Source organism: Oryzias latipes, chromosome 9, assembly GCF_053564925.1.
Source record: "Oryzias latipes strain Hd-rR chromosome 9, Olatipes_Hd-rR_3.1".
In the NCBI taxonomy this organism is placed as follows: domain Eukaryota; kingdom Metazoa; phylum Chordata; class Actinopteri; order Beloniformes; family Adrianichthyidae; genus Oryzias; species Oryzias latipes.
Window position 1 is genome coordinate 1,754,821 of NC_136245.1, and position 21,737 is coordinate 1,776,557.

The 21,737-nt window shown below is 49.1% G+C and overlaps 1 protein-coding gene across 2 annotated transcripts; it reads right to left on the bottom strand.

The window, feature by feature from the left end:
* Positions 1-390: 390 nt before the first annotated feature.
* npdc1b (neural proliferation, differentiation and control, 1b) lies at positions 391-20,403 on the bottom strand. 2 transcript variants are annotated; one of them, XM_023958875.2, is made up of 9 exons: positions 20,074-20,403; positions 15,040-15,192; positions 13,079-13,168; positions 12,814-12,993; positions 11,563-11,629; positions 9,007-9,088; positions 6,644-6,723; positions 2,228-2,327; positions 391-1,436 (listed from the first exon to the last, which is right to left on the bottom strand). In XM_023958875.2, the coding sequence occupies exons 1-9, from the start codon at positions 20,123-20,125 to the stop codon at positions 1,365-1,367; spliced, it is 876 nt and encodes a 291-aa protein (XP_023814643.1). In that variant the 5' UTR covers positions 20,126-20,403; the 3' UTR covers positions 391-1,364. The 2 variants fall into 2 exon arrangements, with proteins under 2 accessions (XP_023814643.1, XP_023814642.1); XM_023958874.2 differs by having other exon boundaries at positions 15,040-15,195; positions 20,074-20,390.
* Positions 20,404-21,737: the final 1,334 nt, after the last annotated feature.

Below are 21,737 nucleotides of genomic sequence, written 5' to 3' on the forward strand. Positions count from 1 at the left end.
TTCATGCTAAACCAGAAATGTGTCCTTATTACTTACTTTAGTTTAATGTTTTTACAGCAGTTCAGACCGTTATGAGTCCTTGAGAAAATGGCTCATTGGGAGACTGTCTGCAGATTTTACGCATCAACATTTTTGGATTCAGAACTTGGAGAATGTCAGAAACCGTCATTTTAGGAGGTTTCTATTTGAAAACAAGTACGTAGGGCAGTAAGTGGTCAACATTTTTATTCTCTTGATTTTCAGAATAAAAGCAAATACACAACGCTGGAGGTCAGAAATAATGACTTAAAAGCCTCAGAACTCTTTGTTACAGTTTTAAAGAAGATTTAGTTTCAAAAGCTTCCAGAAGAATCAGAAATAAAAAGGAGAAGGAAGAGACCAGCCTCACACTTCAGGTCAGACAAATGTTTATTTTTCTGTCTTTGCTGTGGTTTTCTCATGCAAGCTAACGCTGGAACACTGATGTGCAGCTGAACACGTTCTGTGTTTTCAGGCTCCGCCCCCTGGATGACCCTCAGACGGGGAACAGCATCCGGGGGGGTTGAGTGAGCTTTTGGCGCCGCCTAAATCCATCCGAGAAAGGAGAACAATTTATTTTCTTTAGGACAGCTGTGGAGGGAGCAGTAGGGGCTTTCCCGACAGGACATCCCAAAAACAGCCCGCGTCAGGGGGAGGGGGCAAGACCTTCAGGGGGGGCAAGCAGAGAGTGCCCGTGAGGCGCTTGAGGAGTCGGACCTGAACAGCCTCCGTGGGGCCACACGTGCACCGCATGATAGGATGCACTCTGCTCCAGCTGGGCAAAAGCCATTTAGCCCCTCCCCCTGAGGCATCACCTGGCAAAAGTCCCTCCCCCTGAGGCACCCCCCCCCCATTAGATGGAAAGAAGATGGAGACGTGACCCCAGCTGCAGAAATCTAAAGTGGATCTGACCTGTAGTGCGTAAAAACAACATTTCAAATATATCTGTGTACATATATCTATACAGGTTTATATAAATCTGCAGCAAGTCTGAGGTTCAAACAGGAAATGCATACTCCAGTTTCTTACACAGCGCCATCTAACCATGCATAGAGGAGCAGGACGGAGGACACGAGGCTACATCACAAACGGACATACGCTGCAGGGAGGAGACTCCGCCCACACCTGCTCCTTCTGTCAAACGCTGCAGGGGAGCCAGAGTCTACAGGAGGAACTCGCCAAACATTCAAACACTGAAGAGGAACCTGGAGGAATCTTCAGTCTGTTCGGCGTCTCTGACCACGGGGGCGCGGCGGCGCTCAGCAGCGTGTGAGGAGTGTGTGCATGCATGTCCGTTCGGCCAGAGAACACAACAGCGCTACATTCCAACATCCGAGACTCCAGATTCACTGGTGGAGCCTCTGCAGGTAAAGGGTGGAGTCGTCAAAAAGGGGGTTCTTCACCTCCATCTCCCCCGTCTGCAAAGGAAGTGGGACAGTCCGTGGTCAGGAACAGCGTCAAGAAGAACCATGTCAGACAGAATAGTGGACTTTCACAAACAGGAAGTGGACGTCCACAAACAGGAAGCGGACGTCCACAAACAGGAAGCGGACGTCCACAAACAGGAAGCGGACGTCCACAAACAGGAAGCGGACGTCCACAAACAGGAAGTGGACTTCCACAAACAGGAAGCGGACGTCCACAAACAGGAAGCGGACGTCCACAAACAGGAAGTGGACGTCCACAAACAGGAAGCGGACGTCCACAAACAGGAAGCGGACGTCCACAAACAGGAAGTGGACGTCCACAAACAGGAAGCGGACGTCCACAAACAGGAAGCGGACGTCCACAAACAGGAAGCGGACGTCCACAAACAGGAAGCGGACGTCCACAAACAGGAAGCGGACGTCCACAAACAGGAAGTGGACGTCCACAAACAGGAAGCGGACGTCCACAAACAGGAAGCGGACGTCCACAAACAGGAAGCGGACGTCCACAAACAGTAAGCGGACGTACACAAACAGGAAGTGGACATCCACAAACAGGAAGTGAATGACACAGCAGGGATTTCTGCCCCGAAACAGAATCCAAACACAAAAGGGACCATGATGTCAGATCTGGTGAGTAGCAGTGGACGATTGTGGTTCATTCTCTGCTAGCTTCACATGGACCCCCCGCGCCCCCCCCCCCCCCCCCCCCCGCCTCCAGAAAGGCTCTGACTGACACCTGGCTGGTGAACTGACAGTGACGAAGAGCGCGGTTGACTCACGGGCGCCAGTCCTGGACACTCGTACACGGTGAAGTCTCCGTCCTCGTTCTCCTCATCTGTGGAGGCTCCTGAGTCGGGAACTTTGGGCTCGTCCCTGTGCCTGTGGGGGCCACAAACAGATTCACTGTGGAGGGGGTGGGGGGCATAGGAGCTTTTTGGTATTTCAAGTTTCCCTTTCAAAACAAAGACATTTTAAAAATAAAATATTATAATAAAAAAATAAAAATTCAAACATTTTCTCTTTTTCAGAATATAAAATAATGAAAATGTAAAAAAAAGTATTTGTTTCATGTGAACACGATGTTTTTTGGTGACCTGAACTAAAGCAAGGTGATGCCTCAAGGGGGAGGAGCTATAGCCAAGTGATGCCTCAGGGGGAGGGGCTGTATTCAGGTGATACCTCAGGGGGAGGGGCTGTAACCAGGTGATGCCTTAGGGGGAGGGGCTGTATCCTTGTGATGCCTTAGAGGTGAGGGGCTGTAACCAGGTGATGCGTTAGGGGGAGGGGCTATAGCCAGGTGATGACTCAGGAGAGGGGCTGTATCCAGGTGATGCCTTAGAGGGGAGGGACTGTATCCAGGTGATGCCTCAGGGGGAGGGGCTATAGCCATATGATGCTTCAGGGGGAGGGGCTGTATCCATGTAATGCCTCAGGGGGAGGGGCTGTATCCATGTGATGCCTCAGGGGGAGGGGCTGTGTCCAAGTGATGCCTCAGGGGGAGGGGCTGTAACGAGGTGATACCTCAGGGGGAGGGGCTGTGGCCAAGTGATGCCTCAGGGGGAGGGGCTGTGTCCAAGTGATGCCTCAGGGGGAGGGGCTGTGTCCAGGTGATGCCGTAGAGGGGACGGACTGCATCCAGGTGATGCTTCAGGGGGAGGGGTTGTAAACAGGTGATGTGTTAGGGGGAGGGGCTTAAGCCAGGTGAAGACTCAGGGGAGAGGCTGGAGATAGGTGATGCTTTAGGGGGAGGGGCTGTAACCAGGTGATGCCTCAGGGGGAGGGGCTGTATCCATGTGATGCCTCAGGGGGAGGGGCTGTATTCAGGTGATACCTCATGGGGAGGGGCTGTAACCAGGTGATGCCTTAGGGGGAGGGGCTGTATCCATGTGATGCCTCAGGGGGAGGGGCTGTGTCCAAGTGATGCCTCAGGGGGAGGGGCTGTAACGAGGTGATACCTCAGGGGGAGGGGCTGTGTCCAAGTGATGCCTCAGGGGGAGGGGCTGTGTCCAGGTGATGCCGTAGAGGGGACGGACTGCATCCAGGTGATGCTTCAGGGGGAGGGGTTGTAAACAGGTGATGTGTTAGGGGGAGGGGCTTAAGCCAGGTGAAGACTCAGGGGAGAGGCTGGAGATAGGTGATGCTTTAGGGGGAGGGGCTGTAACCAGGTGATGCCTCAGGGGAAGGGGCTGTATCCATGTGATGCTTCAGGGGGAGGGGCTGTATTCAGGTGATACCTCAGGGGGAGGGGCTGTAACCAGGTGATGCCTTAGGGGGAGGGGCTGTATCCTTGTGATGCCTTAGAGGTGAGGGGCTGTAACCAGGTGATGCGTTAGGGGGAGGGGCTATAGCCAGGTGATGACTCAGGAGAGGGGCTGTATCCAGGTGATGCCTTAGAGGGGAGGGGCTGTATCCATGTGATGCCTCAGGGGGAGGGGCTATAGCCATATGATGCTTCAGGGGGAGGGGCTGTATCCATGTAATGCCTCAGGGGGAGGGGCTGTGTCCAAGTGATGCCTCAGGGGGAGGGGCTGTAACGAGGTGATACCTCAGGGGGAGGGGCTGTGGCCAGTGATGCCTCAGGGGGAGGGGCTGTGTCCAAGTGATGCCTCGGGGGGGAGGGGCTGTGTCCAGGTGATGCCTCAGGGGGAGGGGCTGTGTCCAGGTGATGCTTCAGGGGGAGGGGTTGTAAACAGGTGATGTGTTGGGGGAGGGGCTTAAGCCAGGTGAAGACTCAGGGGAGAGGCTGCAGATAGGTGATGCTTTAGGGGGAGGGGCTGTAACCAGGTGATGCCTTAGAGGGGAGGGGCCATATCCAAGTGATGCCTCAGGGGGAGGGGCTGTAACCAGGTGATGCCTTAGGGGGAGGGGCTATAGCCTGGTGATGACTCAGGGGAGGGGCTGTAACCAGGAGATGCCTTAGAGGGGAGGGGCTGTATCTGGGGTGATGCCATAGGGGGAGGGGCTATAGCCAGGTGATGACTCAGGGGAGGGGCTGTAGCTAGGTGATGCCTCAGGGGGAGGGGCTGTAACCAGGTGATGCCTCAGGGGGAGGGGCTGTAACCAGGTGATGCCTCATATGTCTCTTCCCCATTATGAAAATAGACTGATCATGGGAAATGATCTGTCACACACTGACTGAGACCTCAACCTTTAGCGACCCCCCTCCCAGACACACCTGTGGAGGTGGGATCTTTCCTGCATTTCTTTTTTCTTGCCTATACACCAAAATGGAGCTATTGATCAATATGTGGAAAATAAAGGAACTTCTGGTCATCATTGCTGCTTCTGCCTCGAGCCTTTGATGGGGTCATAGCTCAGACTCAAAGATGACCTCAGGATCTGACCTCCATGCTGGAGCAAAACCAGTCGGGATGTTTTCAGGCTTCCCGCCCCATCATGAGGCAAAACTCAGGTTTGTGCAGGTATGATGTGCCATCAAACTTTTAGAAAAGTCAAGCATGGTACTCCTGCAAAGCATCTCCTCAGGCTTTGTCGTCTGACATGACCTAAACAGTGTGTTCCAGCTGCCATCAGACCTGACTGAACACCTGAGTCAAGTCTGGTCACTTTGACCAAAACCATGGTCATGTTTGGGCTCCCCCTGGGTTTAACATGAAGACTCCTGAGTCCGTCCCATGCCGATTCAAAACAACTCAGTCATCTGTGCAGACGATCTACTGAGCTACTTCAGCCTGACAGAGGCCACTACAACCGTTTATCTGTTACCTGTAGTTCAATGGAATACAAACATTTTAATTCCAAACGATAAGACACCAAATGTTGATAACAGTCAGGGCACGTGTAACCTGATGGTTCAGGAGAAAACCATAGGTGGAAAACATCTGGCCAATGGTCAAACACACCTCCAGCATTCTGCAGAATGAGACTCAAGCTGAACTAGACAATCCGGGTGGAAATGTGTATTCAGGTAGAGAACACACCGAAAGAACAGGAAGGGAAAGTAGTAAAGGCTTGTCAGGCACCACAGGAAAGCATTGCACCCGACACCTGTCATGCAGGAGATGCTGGTTTATAGACCATGTCAACAAGAGGAGAACATGAGAGAACAAATATAAAACACTAAGAAGTGTTTCCACACTTTGGTCTGACAGTAACAACAGTGTCAACTACACACTGCAGTCTCCATGGACTCGCTCCAAAATATCTGTCTGACCTGATTCAGGTGTACACTCCTCCCCGCTCCTTTAGGTCAACAAATCAGACACAGCTGGTCGTCTCGAAGACCAGGAGAAAACTGAGAGGTGACCGAGCCTTCTCGGTCTTCGGACCAAAAATCTGGAACAAATTGCCCCTGTACCTCAGACAGATAGACTCACTTAGTATTTTTAAATCTGCTCTTAAAACATATTTTTTCACTTTGGCTTTTAACTGAGTTGGAATCCGGACCTATTTTATGTGTTTTGTGCTTTATATTTTCATGTGCTTTTATTAATTTTTGTGTTGTTCAGCACTTTGGTGAACCTTGTTCTGTTTAAAGTGCTTTATAAATAAAGTTGAGTTGAGTTGAGTTGCAATGGCTTTTCTCCAACAACTGGACCAGGAGTAGATCCATATGAAGGACAACCTTGTGTTTGTCTTCATCATGGACCTCGGTGACCTCTGGGTGCAGATGCTAATGTGCTGAAGACACCAGAACCTCGTCAGAACAACACTGTACCATGTGGCTCTCCAAACACCCAACGGACATCACCACACAGGTGTTTATTATCCAGTCCAAGTTAGGTAAACAGACATTTATCACCTGAACTTCCCTCCAGAACCAAAAGAAACTTAAATGTTCCATAAAACAATGAACTCATTTAAGAAAGCTTCCAAATTCCTCCATGGGATTTCAACTGCCAACAGTCAGTTTTGCAGCATATTTAATAAAAGCAGTGCTGCAGCAGTGAAACCCAACGGTTCGGACGGTTGGGTGCAGCTGTTCTGTCGTAATGTCGGTGAGTGTCTGAAACGACATTTGCTGAATCCAAAGGAGCACTTCCAGGTAGATCTCAGTTGATCCTTTTATCATATCATAAAGGAAAGATAAAACTGAAATAATGTCAGACATGTTTGACCAACAAAAGCTGCATTCTATTGTCCATTCTAGGTCAACATAGTAAAAATCAAGCTTTCCTTTCCTTTCATTCGTTTGTCTTTGTTGGTAAAAAGCCCAGCAGACAAGGATGACTCACCTCTCCATGGAGAGCATCTGCTGCTTCTGGTGCTGGTAGTGGTACATCTGAGCGTTGTGGGCCAGCTTCTTATCCCCAGGCTGGAAAACAACACGGGGGGTGTGTGTGTGTGTGTGGGGGGGGGGGGGGGGGGTCACACTCCAGCATGGTGTCGGAGATTTCTCATTTTTCAGAGGATGAGGGTCAACATCCCAGCAGAGAGGATTTCATTCAGAATTTGAACAAACCAACCGTCTTGGTCCACATTTGTTCAACAGAAAAGTTCTGAAGATTCCTAACGACGGGCAGCTGCTATTAGAAACCCAACAGAACTTCTGACCCGTTCTGTTACTGGAGCCGCTGGTGTTACCAAAGCTGAACCAAAGGCCGCCTTGCCTTGACCCCAGAGCCCGCTTGGTTGTCTGTTGATGTTGCTCTGTTCAGACAGGATTAACCCCCCCCCCCCAAAAAAAAAAAAATCTGCTTCTTCTTCTTGTAGTTTAAATGGCAGGAGGCATCAACAACAAGGTGCACTACTGCCACCTACTGTATTGGAGTATGGGGCGGAGTGGGGGACTACCTAACTTAAAAAAACAACAATATTCTCCTAAATAATCTGGTTCTGCTCAAAGAACCTATAATTGCACCATTTAAATTCTCCTCCCCTCCCAAAAGCTTCTTCAAACTCAGCCGTTCACCTTTTATCAACCGTACTCTATTCTCCAGCTGTCGTCTTTCTTCCCCATTCAATTCACAATGACACAGAATGTGCTCCACTGATTCTTCCCCTTTCCCACACTCACACACACCAGTTGGATGTTTCCCTATCAGATGTAATGTGTTATTTAGAGCAGTGTGTCCCATCCTCAACCGTGATATTATGCCGTGATCTCTGGTGTTTACTCTAATATTCATTCCTCTCCCCACTTTGTCTTGAATAATGAATAATATCGACCTTTCATCTCTCTTTCCCATTGTTTCTGCCATTCTTCCACAATACGCCTCCTAATCGCCCTAATTTCCGTTCTGCCTAAAGGAATTTCCATCTCTATACTCTGTTTCAAGGCCCGTTTTGCCAGAAAATCAGCCATTTCATTTCCCTCCACCCCCCGATGTGCTGGTACCCACATAAATCTGATGCTTATCTTCAATAAATTTCATCCATTGGATCTGATCTGCTTTCAGAAGAAAAAGATTTCAAGGACATCAATGCTGATAATGAGTCTGAACATATTATACCATCTCCAATTCTAACCAGTGTAAACTATATGATATTGCCAACATTTCAACTGCAAAAACTGAAAGATCCTTTGACGTCTTGATTCCGACATATTTTCCCAATGTAGGGATACAGACAGAAAAACCAGTCCTTTGTGTCTGGGTCTTTAGATCCATCTGTATAAATGGGGATAAATGAGGCCGTGTCTAACCGTCTGCTGGGATTTCATCCCAGTTTCCCTTCCCTTTGCTACCCTCCATCTTCCTGTGGAGGTTGAAAAAATCCAGAAGGGAGTGGCCGGATACAAAAACGTCTTAACTAGGGTTTTACCATGACTCTTTGTTCCTCTCTCTAATCTAGCTCATTTCCAAGCAACACTTTCGTTTTTCCCACTCCCACTTTCCCAACAGGGAGCAGTAGCTCTGCTAACCATGTGTTCTTCATCTGCACTACCCCGTATGTTCACCCAAAAATTAAAGCAGCAGTGGTTTAACTCTGAGATTCAATGGTATTTCCCCCATTTCAACTTGTAATGACACAGCAGGAGTTGAGCTCATAGCCCCAGTACATATTCTCAACGCCTGATTTTGAATGACCCCCTACATTATGTAACAGTCTTTGATATTATGTTCAGTAAAACTGGAAAAAAAAAAACTATGCAACAGAGTTTTGCAAGCTGAATTGTAAACAATAATTCCATAATCTGTGACTGACCCATTATTGTAACATATATTTGTTTTAAAGCCTGGTCACTAGCTCCCCACCCAGTGCCTTTCAAGCACCTCAATATATTTATGACTTTCTTACATCTCCCTACTATACTATCAATATTTTCTCTCCATTTCAACTTTGTATCAAATAGAACTCCCAATTATCTAAAACTCTGCACTTCCTCCAGTTTTTCTCCATATAATTTTAAATTCAAAACAGTTTCACGTTTCCTGCTACCTACTGTTTTGGGAGAGGAAACATCACAAACATCTCTGTTTTTTACTCAAATACAGTATCTTGTGGGATTTTTTTTTCCTCTTTGAAAACTAAACTGTGCATCTGTCTATGAGAGGGATTTAAACCAGCAACTCTTCCCTAAACAAACACGAGTTTAAACTGACGAGAACATGCCCTCAGTTTGGTTATTTCTACATTTCTGATGTTTTCTACTCACAAAGCTGCAGATGTTCTGGGCTCTCATCAGTCCGTAAGCGGGATAGTCCACCTTCTGAGTGAGACGCAGGCCTTTCTGTAATCTGACACAGAAGAAAGCTGTTAGAATCACTCTGAAGGTCTCTAGGGCCCCGTCAGACCTCATCCTCTCCGTAATGAGGGTTCATTCTGCGGTGGATGAAAGAGGACACCTGCTCCGGTCAGTCATGGCAGGAATGTCGCCAACAGGTAGAACGAGCTCATTTACTGGTTGAAGCACAGAGACTCTGTGCTGGTCATCCGTAGAGAATCACTCAAATTGTCCGGTGGAATACCGTTTGGTTCTTTTTTATCCTTTCCCCCAGAGGGGGTGGGGGGTCAGCAGACTTCTCCTCCCTGCAGGTCCAGCTTTACCCTTGTGCCATCTTGTGGGGTCCAGATGACCCCACTCCCAACATTAACATGCCTTGGAGGCACGTTAACGTTGGGACCCCACAAGCTAGCACCAGGGTTAATGGAAAACTACCTGCAGCCGAGCAACACAAACACTCTATTATGAACCATGAACCTTGGCAGGGTCTGACTGCTGTACACGAGCCTTCAACTGCAAGGCTTTAAACCCCGCCCCCAGAGTGATTACATCACAGCATTAGAACACCTTTGTCAACACTGAAGAAAAGCGCCAGCGGAGTGGCGCCCACTTTCCAGAAATGATTTACGTGTGTTGGTTTGTGTGCATGAGTAAGAGTGTGTGAACTGTAGTTGTATGGTGTACATGTTTAGATGTGTATGTAAACATTTTTGGAGCCAACAGGTATGTGTGTAACATTAGAATGTACGTGTGTGTGGACAGGCCCCGCCGCATCAGGCGCGTTGGGATTCCCCAATTATTGCCGCCAGTCTCTCATCAGGAGGGGTCAGCTCCGGTGTCCCCCCCCCCCACACACACACACACCCGTGGCAGACACGGGTGTGTGTGTGTGGGGGGGGGGGGGGGGGGGTACAGCGCTAGACGTTTTTTTGCCTTGACTTTGATGTCCGACCTTCTCTTTTTTATTTCTACGGCCACGGTCCGAGGTTGTGAGGCTACAGCATTACGGCGTCTGCCACCGTCTGCCACTCACGTGCCTTTTTGGCATTAGTAATGCCCACACTGGGCCCTCCAAACAACATTCTTCTCCTCTTTTCCACCTCGCCAACGATAACTTCTACTTCACATTGAGTGAAGTTACGTTTTTTTTCATTTCCTCTCTGTGTTTGCCATGTTTTCATAATCAATGAATATTCATTTGTGGGCGTTTCACGGACTATTTATGGGCAACTATGGGCGTGTCATGAAGCCGCTAAAGCTGCGCAGCATTTAGAATCGGTTGTGATTTATTAAGGGAAAGATGCGTAGGATGTGCGTGCGCACGGTTTTATAACTCCGAATATTTCTGTGCGTACGCACGTCCTATGTTTCATCCGTACGCCACTTCTGACGCAAATCCTACGCAAAGTTTTATAAATGAGGCCCCTGCACACCACCAGGGGCAAGGTGGAAGTTCAGTGTCTTGCCCAAGGATGCATCGACTCATGGGTGTGCAAGGCGGGAATCGAACCTGCAATAGTATGATCATGGGTGGACTGCCCTACTACTGCACCACAGCCGGCCCACATCTGTCCCACAATATTACCTTGATCATGGCAACAAATGACACTCAGATGAAGCCCGGATGTCATTCAGAGGTCAGTAATAGGTTAGTGTGTGATAAAAAATAATAATAATAAAGGGGGGAGGGGAGGGGGTACTGTGTCAAAGCTCCCAGATAAGGAGGCTGCAGGGCTGGTGGTGGGCCACATCAGCACACAGCAGACACAGGTGAAGGACTTCCATCTTCATTTCTTATTTATAGTTTTTGCCATTTCCTGTGCAGCTCTTTTCAAAATAAGACTCCAGAGCTTTAGCAGATTGGCGTGTATGCGTTTCCAATGGCATACGTTACAGTATTTAAATTCAAATTAATTCTATTTCCAAAGCACCTTTCATGAAAAAGCAAAGAACAGCTTAAGGTGATGTACATTAAAACAAACAAGAACGCAAAAACACCAATTCTCACATATGCAATAAAATAATAAAATAAGCCCTATGAATAATAAGAAAATACACAAAAAAAACACAAAAAAAAGAGAAATTTTTATAAAAAGCTAAAGAAGAGAGAACCCAGAAGGCGCCGTCCGCCCTGACCTCCTGTTGGTGGGTGTGTCAGCATCTAAGCAGCACAGTCTATTGTCACCTGTAGACTAGAAATTAGTATTTTCTTGTCGATTCTGCTCAGTTTGCTTTTGTTTACGTCAGAAAGTGTGTTTTTGTGCTTTTTTACATTCCAATCATCCGTCTGGTCTTGTAGACTCTGAATGCCACAAATCAAGACGACCACTGTGTTAAAGATGTCGACTCCATCAAAGACACACAACAGATGAGACCGAACGATAAAGCTCCACAATCCTCACTGTCCAATAGTTCTGAAGCATCAAAAGAAGCCTGCAAGCTCTCATGTGGAAGGCAGAGCCACGGTCCCACTGAGAAACGGCTTACCTGAGCCAGCAGGCCCCCGCTACGAGTAACACCAGCCCCCCGGCCGCAATGAAGACGCTGCTGATGACTAGGAAAAGATAAAAACAGACAGTCAGGGGCAGAGACAGCAGAGCAGGTCTCCGTATGTCCAAGGAGGACATGGTTTCGGCAGGACAGCTCGGCAGAGGGGGCGCTGCTGTGGGCGTCAGCCTGGGAGTTGCTGACGACCCCCACTGCTTGACCTAGATGAATAAATGAATGCCACATCTCAGCTCTGCTGTTTGTTCCCAGAAAGGGAAATCAGGATCTATCTGACGGTTTCTCAGCATGAAGCTCACAAAGAAATCCTTTCACCCAAACTGCTCTGATTAGCTGCTCTGTGAAATCTTTGGTAGACGGTTTGCGTCAAGAATGAGGTCACACAGGACTTCAATTCAAACTGTGTTTCCGCTTTGAAGCTCTCTGTGCTGAGAAATGATCAGAAAAAAGGTTTTGATGCTAGAAAAGACCCTGAGATAAACCTAAAGCCTGGTGGCATCTCTGAACCCCCCTGAGAGTTGTCTTGTTCACTGACTGCACTGCAGCCATGGAGGAATCTGGATGCAGGTCAGATCAGCATCACATGAACAGCTGGTTGGGAGGCAATGGAGGAGGCCTGTCAAAATAAATGTTCGCTTTTGGAAAAGTACGATTTTCCCAAAAGGTTTGTTGTTAAAGAGGAAGCAGACGGGGCCGCCCACTGTCCTCGTCTTCATGCTACTTTGAATCAACCTCTGGCTGCAGCAATAAGAGCTGCAGCCAGAGGTTGATTCAAAGTAAGATTCAAGAAAGGTATCTAAACACACTAATCACAAAAGAAGTCTTTACGACATATTACTTCTACAAAATTCACAATAAATCTGAGAAACAGAAAACATATTAGTGAAGTCTCCTCCATCTCAGACTGAGATGTGACTGAACAGTAGTAAAGACTCTCCATGCCGGTCAAATCATGTCAAATATCTTGGTATTTATTTCTCCCACAAGCTATCAGAGCTGGTGCTGCATTACTGAACAGCATCCAGGATGATCTACCCCCCCTGGGGCAACCTGCCTCTGCCCCTCATGGGCAAAGACTGCCGTCTTTCACAACCCATGTTGTGTTAAGAAAAAGAGTTATGTTCTTTGTCCGAAACAGGAGATAACTAGATCCCCAGAGAACAGAAACTCACAAATCCTAGTTTTAGCTGCTGGATTTCCTTTGAGGTTAACGTGTCTTAAATCTGCACTTACTGACAAACACACGGTCACTGGAAGGGTAGGGGAGGATGATGGGATCTCTGGGAGGAATGGAGGTGTGGTTTGTGGTGGTGGGTGGAGCCCAACTGCTTGACAGGTGACCTTGGCTGGTGGGCACCTCTGCAGTTTGATTGGCATCTGGTCTGACGTCCTGAGGCTGGGAGACTGTGGCTGCTATAAAGCAGAATTTCAGGTTCCTGTGACATTAGCAGTGTTAGGTTTCAAAGTCATCTGAGTAAAGCTGTGGTCTGCTCCGTACCTGAAACCAGAGATTCGGTCCCCTGCTCGCTGATGATGGCAGACAGGAAGTCAATCTCCTCATCGAGCTCAGGGTAAGAAGTCCCTTTACCTGGAAAGAAGACAAAGTGTGTTCTGCACATGCTCAGGCAGCCAAACTCACCTCTAACCTCCAATCCTACACCCAACCCGGTAACATGTTTCAGTCACCCTTCAGACTTTCTCATTTATGGCTTGGTACCTAGTTTTTAAGCACCTACCAATGCCTTGATACTGAGTATCAAAAGAATAATTTCAAGCCAAAGGTTGATTCCTAATGCAACCACAAGGGGGCACAATCCACTGCTTTTGCAGGCTGGTCCCAAGAGGGAGAGAATCTGTATAAAGTCAGGTTTGTTGCAAAGGTGTTGTCCATCCGTAAAAAGGTTTCGTACTAATAAGAAGAGATTTGTGTGTCTGTACAGATGCTATGTAACTGTAGAAAAAATGACTCCATCTGTAAAAGTTTTGTACTTGTAATAAGAATTCTTTGTGTGTGAAAACAGTTTTGTAGAAAAAAATTGTCTTCCGTAAAAAAGCTTCGTCTGTGTGTGAAACACCACGCCCACAGACGAGCGCGATCACTGATCTACAGTGAGAAACCCCAAATGACCAATCAGAAGCCATTCTCTGTCACCCAATCGCGGCGCTGCTTGGACCAGCCATCATCATCATCATATCAATGCCAGGAAAACAAAAGTTTTGTTAAGACGAAGACGAGGGGAAATGGAAGATACCCAAAATATGGTAAGTGATGGAGGAGGAGGAGGAGAGGGGGAGATCACAGGTTCATTCCCTCTCGTTCAAACTGTAATCTGAGAGATCGATGCTTAGACACGGCTGGGGAGAGTTTATCCAGACAGCAAAGGATGTGATGTGAGGATGACTCTGGTGGTGAGGAAGATGACGAGTAGTTTGGATGAGGAAGTCTGGAGTGACACAGAAGAACATTGGAGATGTTCAGGACATAAAAGAGAGCTGGAAGACAGAGGAGTTCCAGGTGGAGGCGGGACTTAACCTAGGATAAGCTTTAAGGCTCCTTGTTTACTGTGGTGACGGACAGACTGACAGATGAGGTTAGCAGGGTCACTACATCACTGTAGTAACAATAAAGCTGTGGAGGCTCCATCTCTCAGTTTTCTCAGGTACTGGACAGGGTGTAAAAGAGGAAGAGGAGGAAAATACTTCATAAGCATCTCCTGGTGGCTGGTAGGAGAGGAACTCTTCCTGAGCCTCTGGACAAAGCAAAAGAAGTGGTGGTGTTACTCCTTCAGCAGCACAGCAGGCACATTGTGAACATCCCCAGGTAAATGCTAAAAACAAGCCAATCTGGTCTCTGCTCCAGGGAAGCCAGAGGTTTTCTCCTGTCAGCTGATTACCAGCTCATTTCTCTGATGGGGGATCGACAAATATTGAGTTGTATCTTATTTCTAAACAGTTGATGATTTCCTGGCATCACAGGTACTAAATAAAAAAAAGTCCTTTCAGAGTCTGACCCTTTAAACAATGAATATCCTGTATATACAGAACCGTAAAACCAGATCTGAAAAGTGAACTGTTGTTTCCACATTTTTAAACACCAACGGGGAGTCCACTCCTCACACTCTTCCACAGACATGTCTCAAAGTGTGAGACACGTGCACATGAAGCCTAAATTAGGCCTCAGTGTTGGCGCGTTGGGGAGGATGCTGGACGGCAACAAGAGCGAATGAAAGACAGGAACGCGGCTGTTTCAGAGTCCTGAACCTTCAGGTGGACGGGAGCTGGTGGTTCCAGAAGCTGTCCTCTGAGACTGGAGGGAATGATTGAAATCAGTATTTAGCATAGTTTCATGTCAGGTTTGCTGCTGAAAAGTGAAGGAAGTTAGATAATGGGACCCGCTCTGCATCACCGTGGCAACCCCAATTTCAGCTGATGAACTTCCCTCCGCTTCAAAAGTCTTACCAGATGGATGACCATGTCTCCTCCTGACAATGCAGCGACCGTAGGAGTCTTCCACCAGGGGGCGCAGGCAGGGGCCACAGCGGGAGCTCCCAGGCTGGCAGAAGTGGCGCCCGGCGCGAGCACAGTCCAAACTGCGGGGGCACAGGTCCGACCCTGCTGAGGCAAAACACATAGTGGAGCTGCTTTTGAGCAACCACAGCTTTCCCATACCACCTTCACTTGAGCTCTGTGTCAGGAGAGGATCATCTGTGTCTGGGGGGGGTTGTCTGAATCGGAGAGGATCAGCGTCTCTTTTCCACAGTAGATGAAACGCAAGAAAAGATGGAATCAAACAGATTTCAAGCTGAATTTTCTCAAACAGAAAAACTCCATTTTCAGTAGTTTGTGTTCATCACACAAACTCAACAACAACGCACAAGAGGACACCTTTTTTGGGATTTATTAGTCTCATCTTACATCACGGCCTCCCCTCACTGCATCATAACCGCCCCCCTGTGGTTGGCAGGTGTTATCAACATGAGCTGCAGATCCGTCCAGATCCGTCTCGCTGCCTGCACACCTCTGCAGCAGCGCAGCACAGAAACACAGCGAGGCCGTCCATGTTACCTCCTCCAGCTTCCTCGCTAGATCCCCTCTCATCTCTGGTGGAACCTGGACACTTGTTGCCATGACAATCACCATGGCAACAGGGAGGGAGACGTCAGCAGAGGAGGGTGACTCACTGACAAACGCAGAAGTCACAGATAGATGGAGAAGGCAGACACGTGGACGACTCGTCACACTTTGGTGCTGCACTCCTTTGACACCGCAGGTGGAGCACACACACACACACTTCCAGCAAAAATAAGAAGCCCCGCAAGCCCCCCCCCCCCCCCCCCCCCCACAGCGATGGTGCTTCCACACTGAAACCGCAACATCCCCATCCTAAACTTCACCACCAGAAGAGCCTCCACCACGGTCCAGACGCTCAGGCAGTCCAACAAAAAGGCTGCACCTCTTATCTCACCCCCCCCAGCAGGACTGCTTTGAATGCAGCCACATTCAAATAGAACTGAGCTGCTCTATCAAAGCTGTGTGGACAAAGGCTGTCAGGTTCCTCAGCTCTTCTGTGAGGAGCCCAACTCTGAGCGCCACCCTGCCGCCGCCATGCTGCAGCTGCAGCATGGCGGCTGCAGCATGGCGGCTGCAGCATGGCGGCTGCACACTTCACACTTATCCAGTGTCTGCAGAGCAAACACGCATGAAGTCAGAACATGCTGATGTCCTTCAGGTTGTGGTTCCTCTCAGCCCGACTGCAGTCAGAACCACAGAGACAACCGTGTCAGCAGAGGAACTGTAACCAGCAGAGTCGGGCTTCCATGATCCAGCCGTTCTCCCCCCCAGCTGCCAGTTTCCTATTCGGATGGGGTCAACCCTGTTCCTGGAGCATCAGAGGCTACACGCTCAAAGCCTGGAGTCTCAAAGTCCAGTCATAGCAACTGGACTTCAAAGCTTCTTACTTCACATGCATCGCCTCTTGTATTTTGATGGAATATAAGTTACTTTCGCAGCTCATTTTTTACCCAGAAGACAGACGACTTGATCACTGAGGCTCCGTCTTTTGCTCCTTGTGGGTCCACCCATTTCATGGCGTCATCCAGCTGCGTTTCTCCCACGAAAACGAACATCCGAACTTTTCCAAAGATGGATGTTCATAGGAAATGAAAGCGTTAAGTCTATCACTGCTAGCTCCACTGAGAAAGTGGGCGTGTGCGTTAGCCTGGGGGCGGGGCCGGCAGCACAGACTCTTCCTGGAAGGGGCTGTTCCTCACTTTGTGATGTCTGGTGCTCAGAAATGCAGGAATGGATCAAAATAGCACTTTGGGGTTGTTTTTGTGAGGAATGAACAATATAATAAGCTTAAAGGCTCAAAAAGTTGATTTTGCCTGATTTAGGCTCTTTAACACCCTCACCTCACCTGACTGTGCTTCTTCGCCCTCTCCCCGGTCTAGGATTGGCTGACAGAGATGGTAAATGGCGTGGACTTATGCGGCACACACCCGTTCACACACTGATGACGGCTGTAACCAGCTGAAACAATGTGGAGCTCGCCGGCATAAAGGTGGTCTCTCCGTTCACATCTTGGGCAGCGCCGCCTCCCCTGGAATCTGTGGTAATGTAGTCAAACCTGTTGCCTTGGTAACCATGCACCAAAGGCCTCAAACTCTCAAACCAGTATGCATCAATGCTCACTAGATTTTTAGTAGTTAGGGGTTAGGGCGGGAATTCAGACGCAGCCTAAGTGTGTAAACCATGAAAATGCAAAGCTGGATTCTGAAAATGATGGGTAAAACCCAGCTGTACGAGTCGTGCTGCTGAGGGAACGGGTGCAGATGAACTGAAGGTGGAACCCCGACAGCAGCAGAAGGTGGAGAAGAAAGAAGATGGACCCCCCCCCCCCCCCCCCTCAAAGACAAGCCCATTTACCAGCAGCCTTCCTGGTCTTTCCCTGCATCCAGCTAAACTCTGAAGGAACCCACAGACCGCTGACACAAGCCGCCCTGCTGTAGACACAAAGCAGCTCACTGCTGCACGGCAAAGCTCAGAGGATATCAATCCACCAGAGAAAGTAGGGCCAACAAAGACCAGAAATCTCCTTTAGCTCCGTCTGAAAGAAAAAACAGTTTCTTTGGTAGGAATCCTGAAAGTGGAGCACAGACATGTGAAGGTCTGTCACACGGCTGCAGGTCACAATCTGCTGCTGCTGCATCTGCTGCACCTGTTGCTGCATCTGCAGCTGCACTATCTGCACTAGCTGCACTATCTGCACTAGCTGCACTATCTGCAGCAGCTGCACTATCTGCAGCAGCTGCACTATCTGCAGCAGCTGCACTATCTGCAGCAGCTGCACTATCTGCAGCAGCTGCACTATCTGCAGCAGCTGCACTATCTGCAGCAGCTGCACTATCTGCACTATCTGCATCTGCACTATCTGCATCTGCACTAGCTGCACTATCTGCATCTGCACTAGCTGCACTATCTGCATCTGCACTAGCTGCACTATCTGCATCTGCACTAGCTGCACTATCTGCATCTGCACTAGCTGCACTGGCTGCACTATCTGCAGCTGCACTAGCTGCACTAGCTGCACTATCTGCAGCTGCACTAGCTGCACTAGCTGCACTATCTGCATCTGCACTAGCTGCACTAGCTGCACTAGCTGCAGCTGCACTAGCTGCACTATCTGCAGCTGCACTAGCTGCACTATCTGCAGCTGCACTATCTGCACTATCTGCAGCTGCACTATCTGCAGCTGCACTATCTGCAGCTGCACTATCTGCAGCTGCACTAGCTGCACTATCTGCAGCTGCACTAGCTGCAGCTGCACTAGCTGCACTATCTGCAGCTGCACTATCTGCAGCTGCACTATCTGCACTAGCTGCACTATCTGCACTAGCTGCACTATCTGCACTAGCTGCACTATCTGCACTAGCTGCACTAGCTGCACTATCTGCAGCTGCACTAGCTGCACTAGCTGCAGCTGCACTAGCTGCACTAGCTGCAGCTGCACTAGCTGCAGCTGCACTAGCTGCAGCTGCACTAGCTGCACTAGCTGCAGCTGCACTAGCTGCAGCTGCACTAGCTGCACTAGCTGCAGCTGCACTATCTGCAGCTGCACTAGCTGCACTATCTGCACTATCTGCAGCTGCACTATCTGCACTATCTGCAGCTGCACTATCTGCACTATCTGCAGCTGCACTAGCTGCACTATCTGCAGCTGCACTATCTGCACTATCTGCACTATCTGCACTATCTGCACTATCTGCACTATCTGCAGCTGCACTATCTGCACTATCTGCAGCTGCACTATCTGCACTATCTGCAGCTGCACTATCTGCACTATCTGCAGCTGCACTATCTGCACTATCTGCAGCTGCACTATCTGCACTATCTGCAGCTGCTGCTGCACTATCTGCATCTGCTGCTGCACTATCTGCATCTGCTGCTGCACTATCTGCATCTGCTGCTGCACTATCTGCATCTGCTGCTGCACTATCTGCATCTGCTGCTGCACTATCTGCATCTGCTGCTGCACTATCTGCATCTGCTGCTGCACTATCTGCATCTGCATCTGCACTATCTGCATCTGCTGCTGCACTATCTGCATCTGCTGCTGCACTATCTGCATCTGCTGCTGCACTATCTGCATCTGCTGCTGCACTATCTGCATCTGCTGCTGCACTATCTGCATCTGCTGCTGCACTATCTGCATCTGCTGCTGCACTATCTGCATCTGCTGCTGCACTATCTGCATCTGCACCTGCTGCTGCATCTACTGCATCTGCTGCTGCATCTGCTGCTGCATTTGTTGCTGCATATGCTGCTGCTGAATCAGCTGCATCTGCTGCTGCTGAATCAGCTGCATCTGCTGCTGCTGCACCTGTTGCTGCACCTGCAGCATCTGTTGCTGCATCTGCATCTTCTTCATCTGCTGCTGCATCTGCTGCTGCTGCACCTGTTGCTGCATCTGTTGCTGCAGCAGATACAGCATCTGTTGCTGCTGCATCTCTATCAGGTGGGGGAAATACATCAGATATCAACCTTCTGTTTCCACAAACTGTTGAGTTTTCAGCTCCACTGTTCACTTTCAGCTGCAAACTGTTCGTTTTCAAGACCTCATCAGCTCACCGCTGCAGGGAGCCCCCCCTCTGACTTCCACCCCATGCAGAATTTCAGCAGCTGTAACCTGAAGGAGCCAAATTGATGGGATTTTTCTGGCCTTTGACCCCCCCGCCCCCCTCCATCTTTCCAGGTGTTTCCCTCCATCCAATAAAGTCAGGTCACAAACAAGAAAAAGTCAAAAGGTCTCCAGCACCTGCAGGTAGTTGGCCAATCAGAGACAACGTAAAAGCGCGGGTATGCCCCCCCCCCCCAACATCAACAAGCAAGGATAATTTCTGGAATCGATTTCAGAGACACTGAAGCGAACCCTGCGGGGGGGGGGGGGGGGGGATCCTGGCGCGAGCGCAGCAGCCAGCATTCGCCTGGTCTCACCTGGAAGGCAGGTGCCCACGGCTAGCAGGGCCGCAAACACCGCAGCCCGCATCCTGGCCAAGCCGAGACGGAGCCGATCGGAGGAGGAGGAGGAGGAGGCGGGGAGTGAGAGGAGACGCGGCCGATCATCCCCTCATCCCCTGCGGCTCAGGGAGGAGAGGGAGTCCAACAGAACCAGCAGAACCAGAACCACAGCAGAGAACCGCGGCCGAGACACAAGCTGCTCCGACTGACTGACCAGCACGGTGCGCGCGCACCTCCGCAGACCTGAAGCACCGACGAGCAGCTGTGATCCCACAGCGGAGGGAGGCACGTACGAGTGACGTCAGCACGCTGCCGGCGGGCGCGTCTCCTCAGAATCTATTAGAATGGACCGAATTCTCGGATCTCCGCATTCACAGGTTAAATGGCCCGGTTCTTCTGAAGCGGGTGTGAATATTATCCTTTGTTTATAAGGCTCATTTGTGGTTTTAATTTAAATTATGTTTCCAAATTCGCAGTTAGAGAAGGAACATTTTCCTCTTGTTGACATTTGACAATGATTTACTGGAGAACAAAGTGTTAGTGCTGCTTTTCCTTCGTTGTAAATGTAGATTTTCTTCTCAAGACACCTTTTATGTTCATTAGGCAGACTCAGAAAAACTCAGGCAGAAAACATAACGGACGGATGGATGGACGGATGGATGGTGTAGTGTCTCTCTCTCTCTCTCTGCTTGTCTTTCTCTTGTCCCACTGCTTGAAGTCTGTCCAGCAACTGTTTTTCGAAACGCGAGTGAGATGTGTTCTTCATCAACTTTTTATTCCAAAAAATAGAAATTACACGAACACACGGTCAAAAAACTATATCGCTTCCAACTTTCTGAGGCTTCAATCAGCAATGAGTCTCGCTAACAGCATCTCTGTGACGTAGCATTATTTAATTGGAAGTTCAAACAATGCTTATGTAAATGAACTATTAAATAAAAACAGTGCGTTCGGCACAACGCTGAAGTTGTGAATCGGAAGCCAACTTTAGCGTCGTGCATTACGATCCAAATAACTATTAAATATAAACTGTGAATTTGGCTCCAATAGATGGATGGATGAAGGGATGGATGGAGGGATGGACGGATGGATGGATGCTGTTGAACTGGAGTTTGAGGATGACTTTCCAGCAGCAGCTGCTCTGTATCTGAATGAGGATGGCGTCTGTGTGGATTGCAGCTGATAGACGAATGCAATGGAAAGTTGTGCTGCTGGGCCAAAGAGAGCGCTGCCTTTAAGGGGAGGAGTCAGACATCAGTTCCTTACCAGCTGTGAGCCTTTTTGAATTTACTGCTTTCATTCTTACTCGCCGTCAGAAACCTTTATAATCCACACCGATGATCATCAAATGTTGAGATTAAACAACTTAAAAGCCCATCTCCATCCAGCAACACCTGCTTCCTGCACTTGGAGCAAAATGCAGATGAGACCGTAGGACTACACACCTCCACCTCACTTCAGTCACAGGATCAACCAGCAGAAGGAACGGAGCTGCAGAGGGAAAGGTCATGTGACCGGGACACTTTAGAAGCACCCCCCCCCCCCCCCCCCGTGTGTCGTCTGTTCAGGCCGCTCCATGTAGATTCTGCTGATGAAGGGAGAAGGTTCCCATCCTCTGCATGTTGTGTCATCAAACATCA

Coding starts and splice junctions, on each gene's coding strand:
- npdc1b (XM_023958874.2), bottom strand. CDS start 20,125: ATGCGGGCTGCGGTGTTTGCGGCCCTGCTAGCCGTGGGCACCTGCCTT. Junction 13,169..15,039: donor GAGACATGGTCATCCATCTG/GTAAGACTTTTG, acceptor TCTTCTTTCCAG/GTAAAGGGACTTCTTACCCT. Junction 6,724..9,006: donor CCCAGAACATCTGCAGCTTT/GTGAGTAGAAAA, acceptor GTTGTTTTCCAG/CCTGGGGATAAGAAGCTGGC.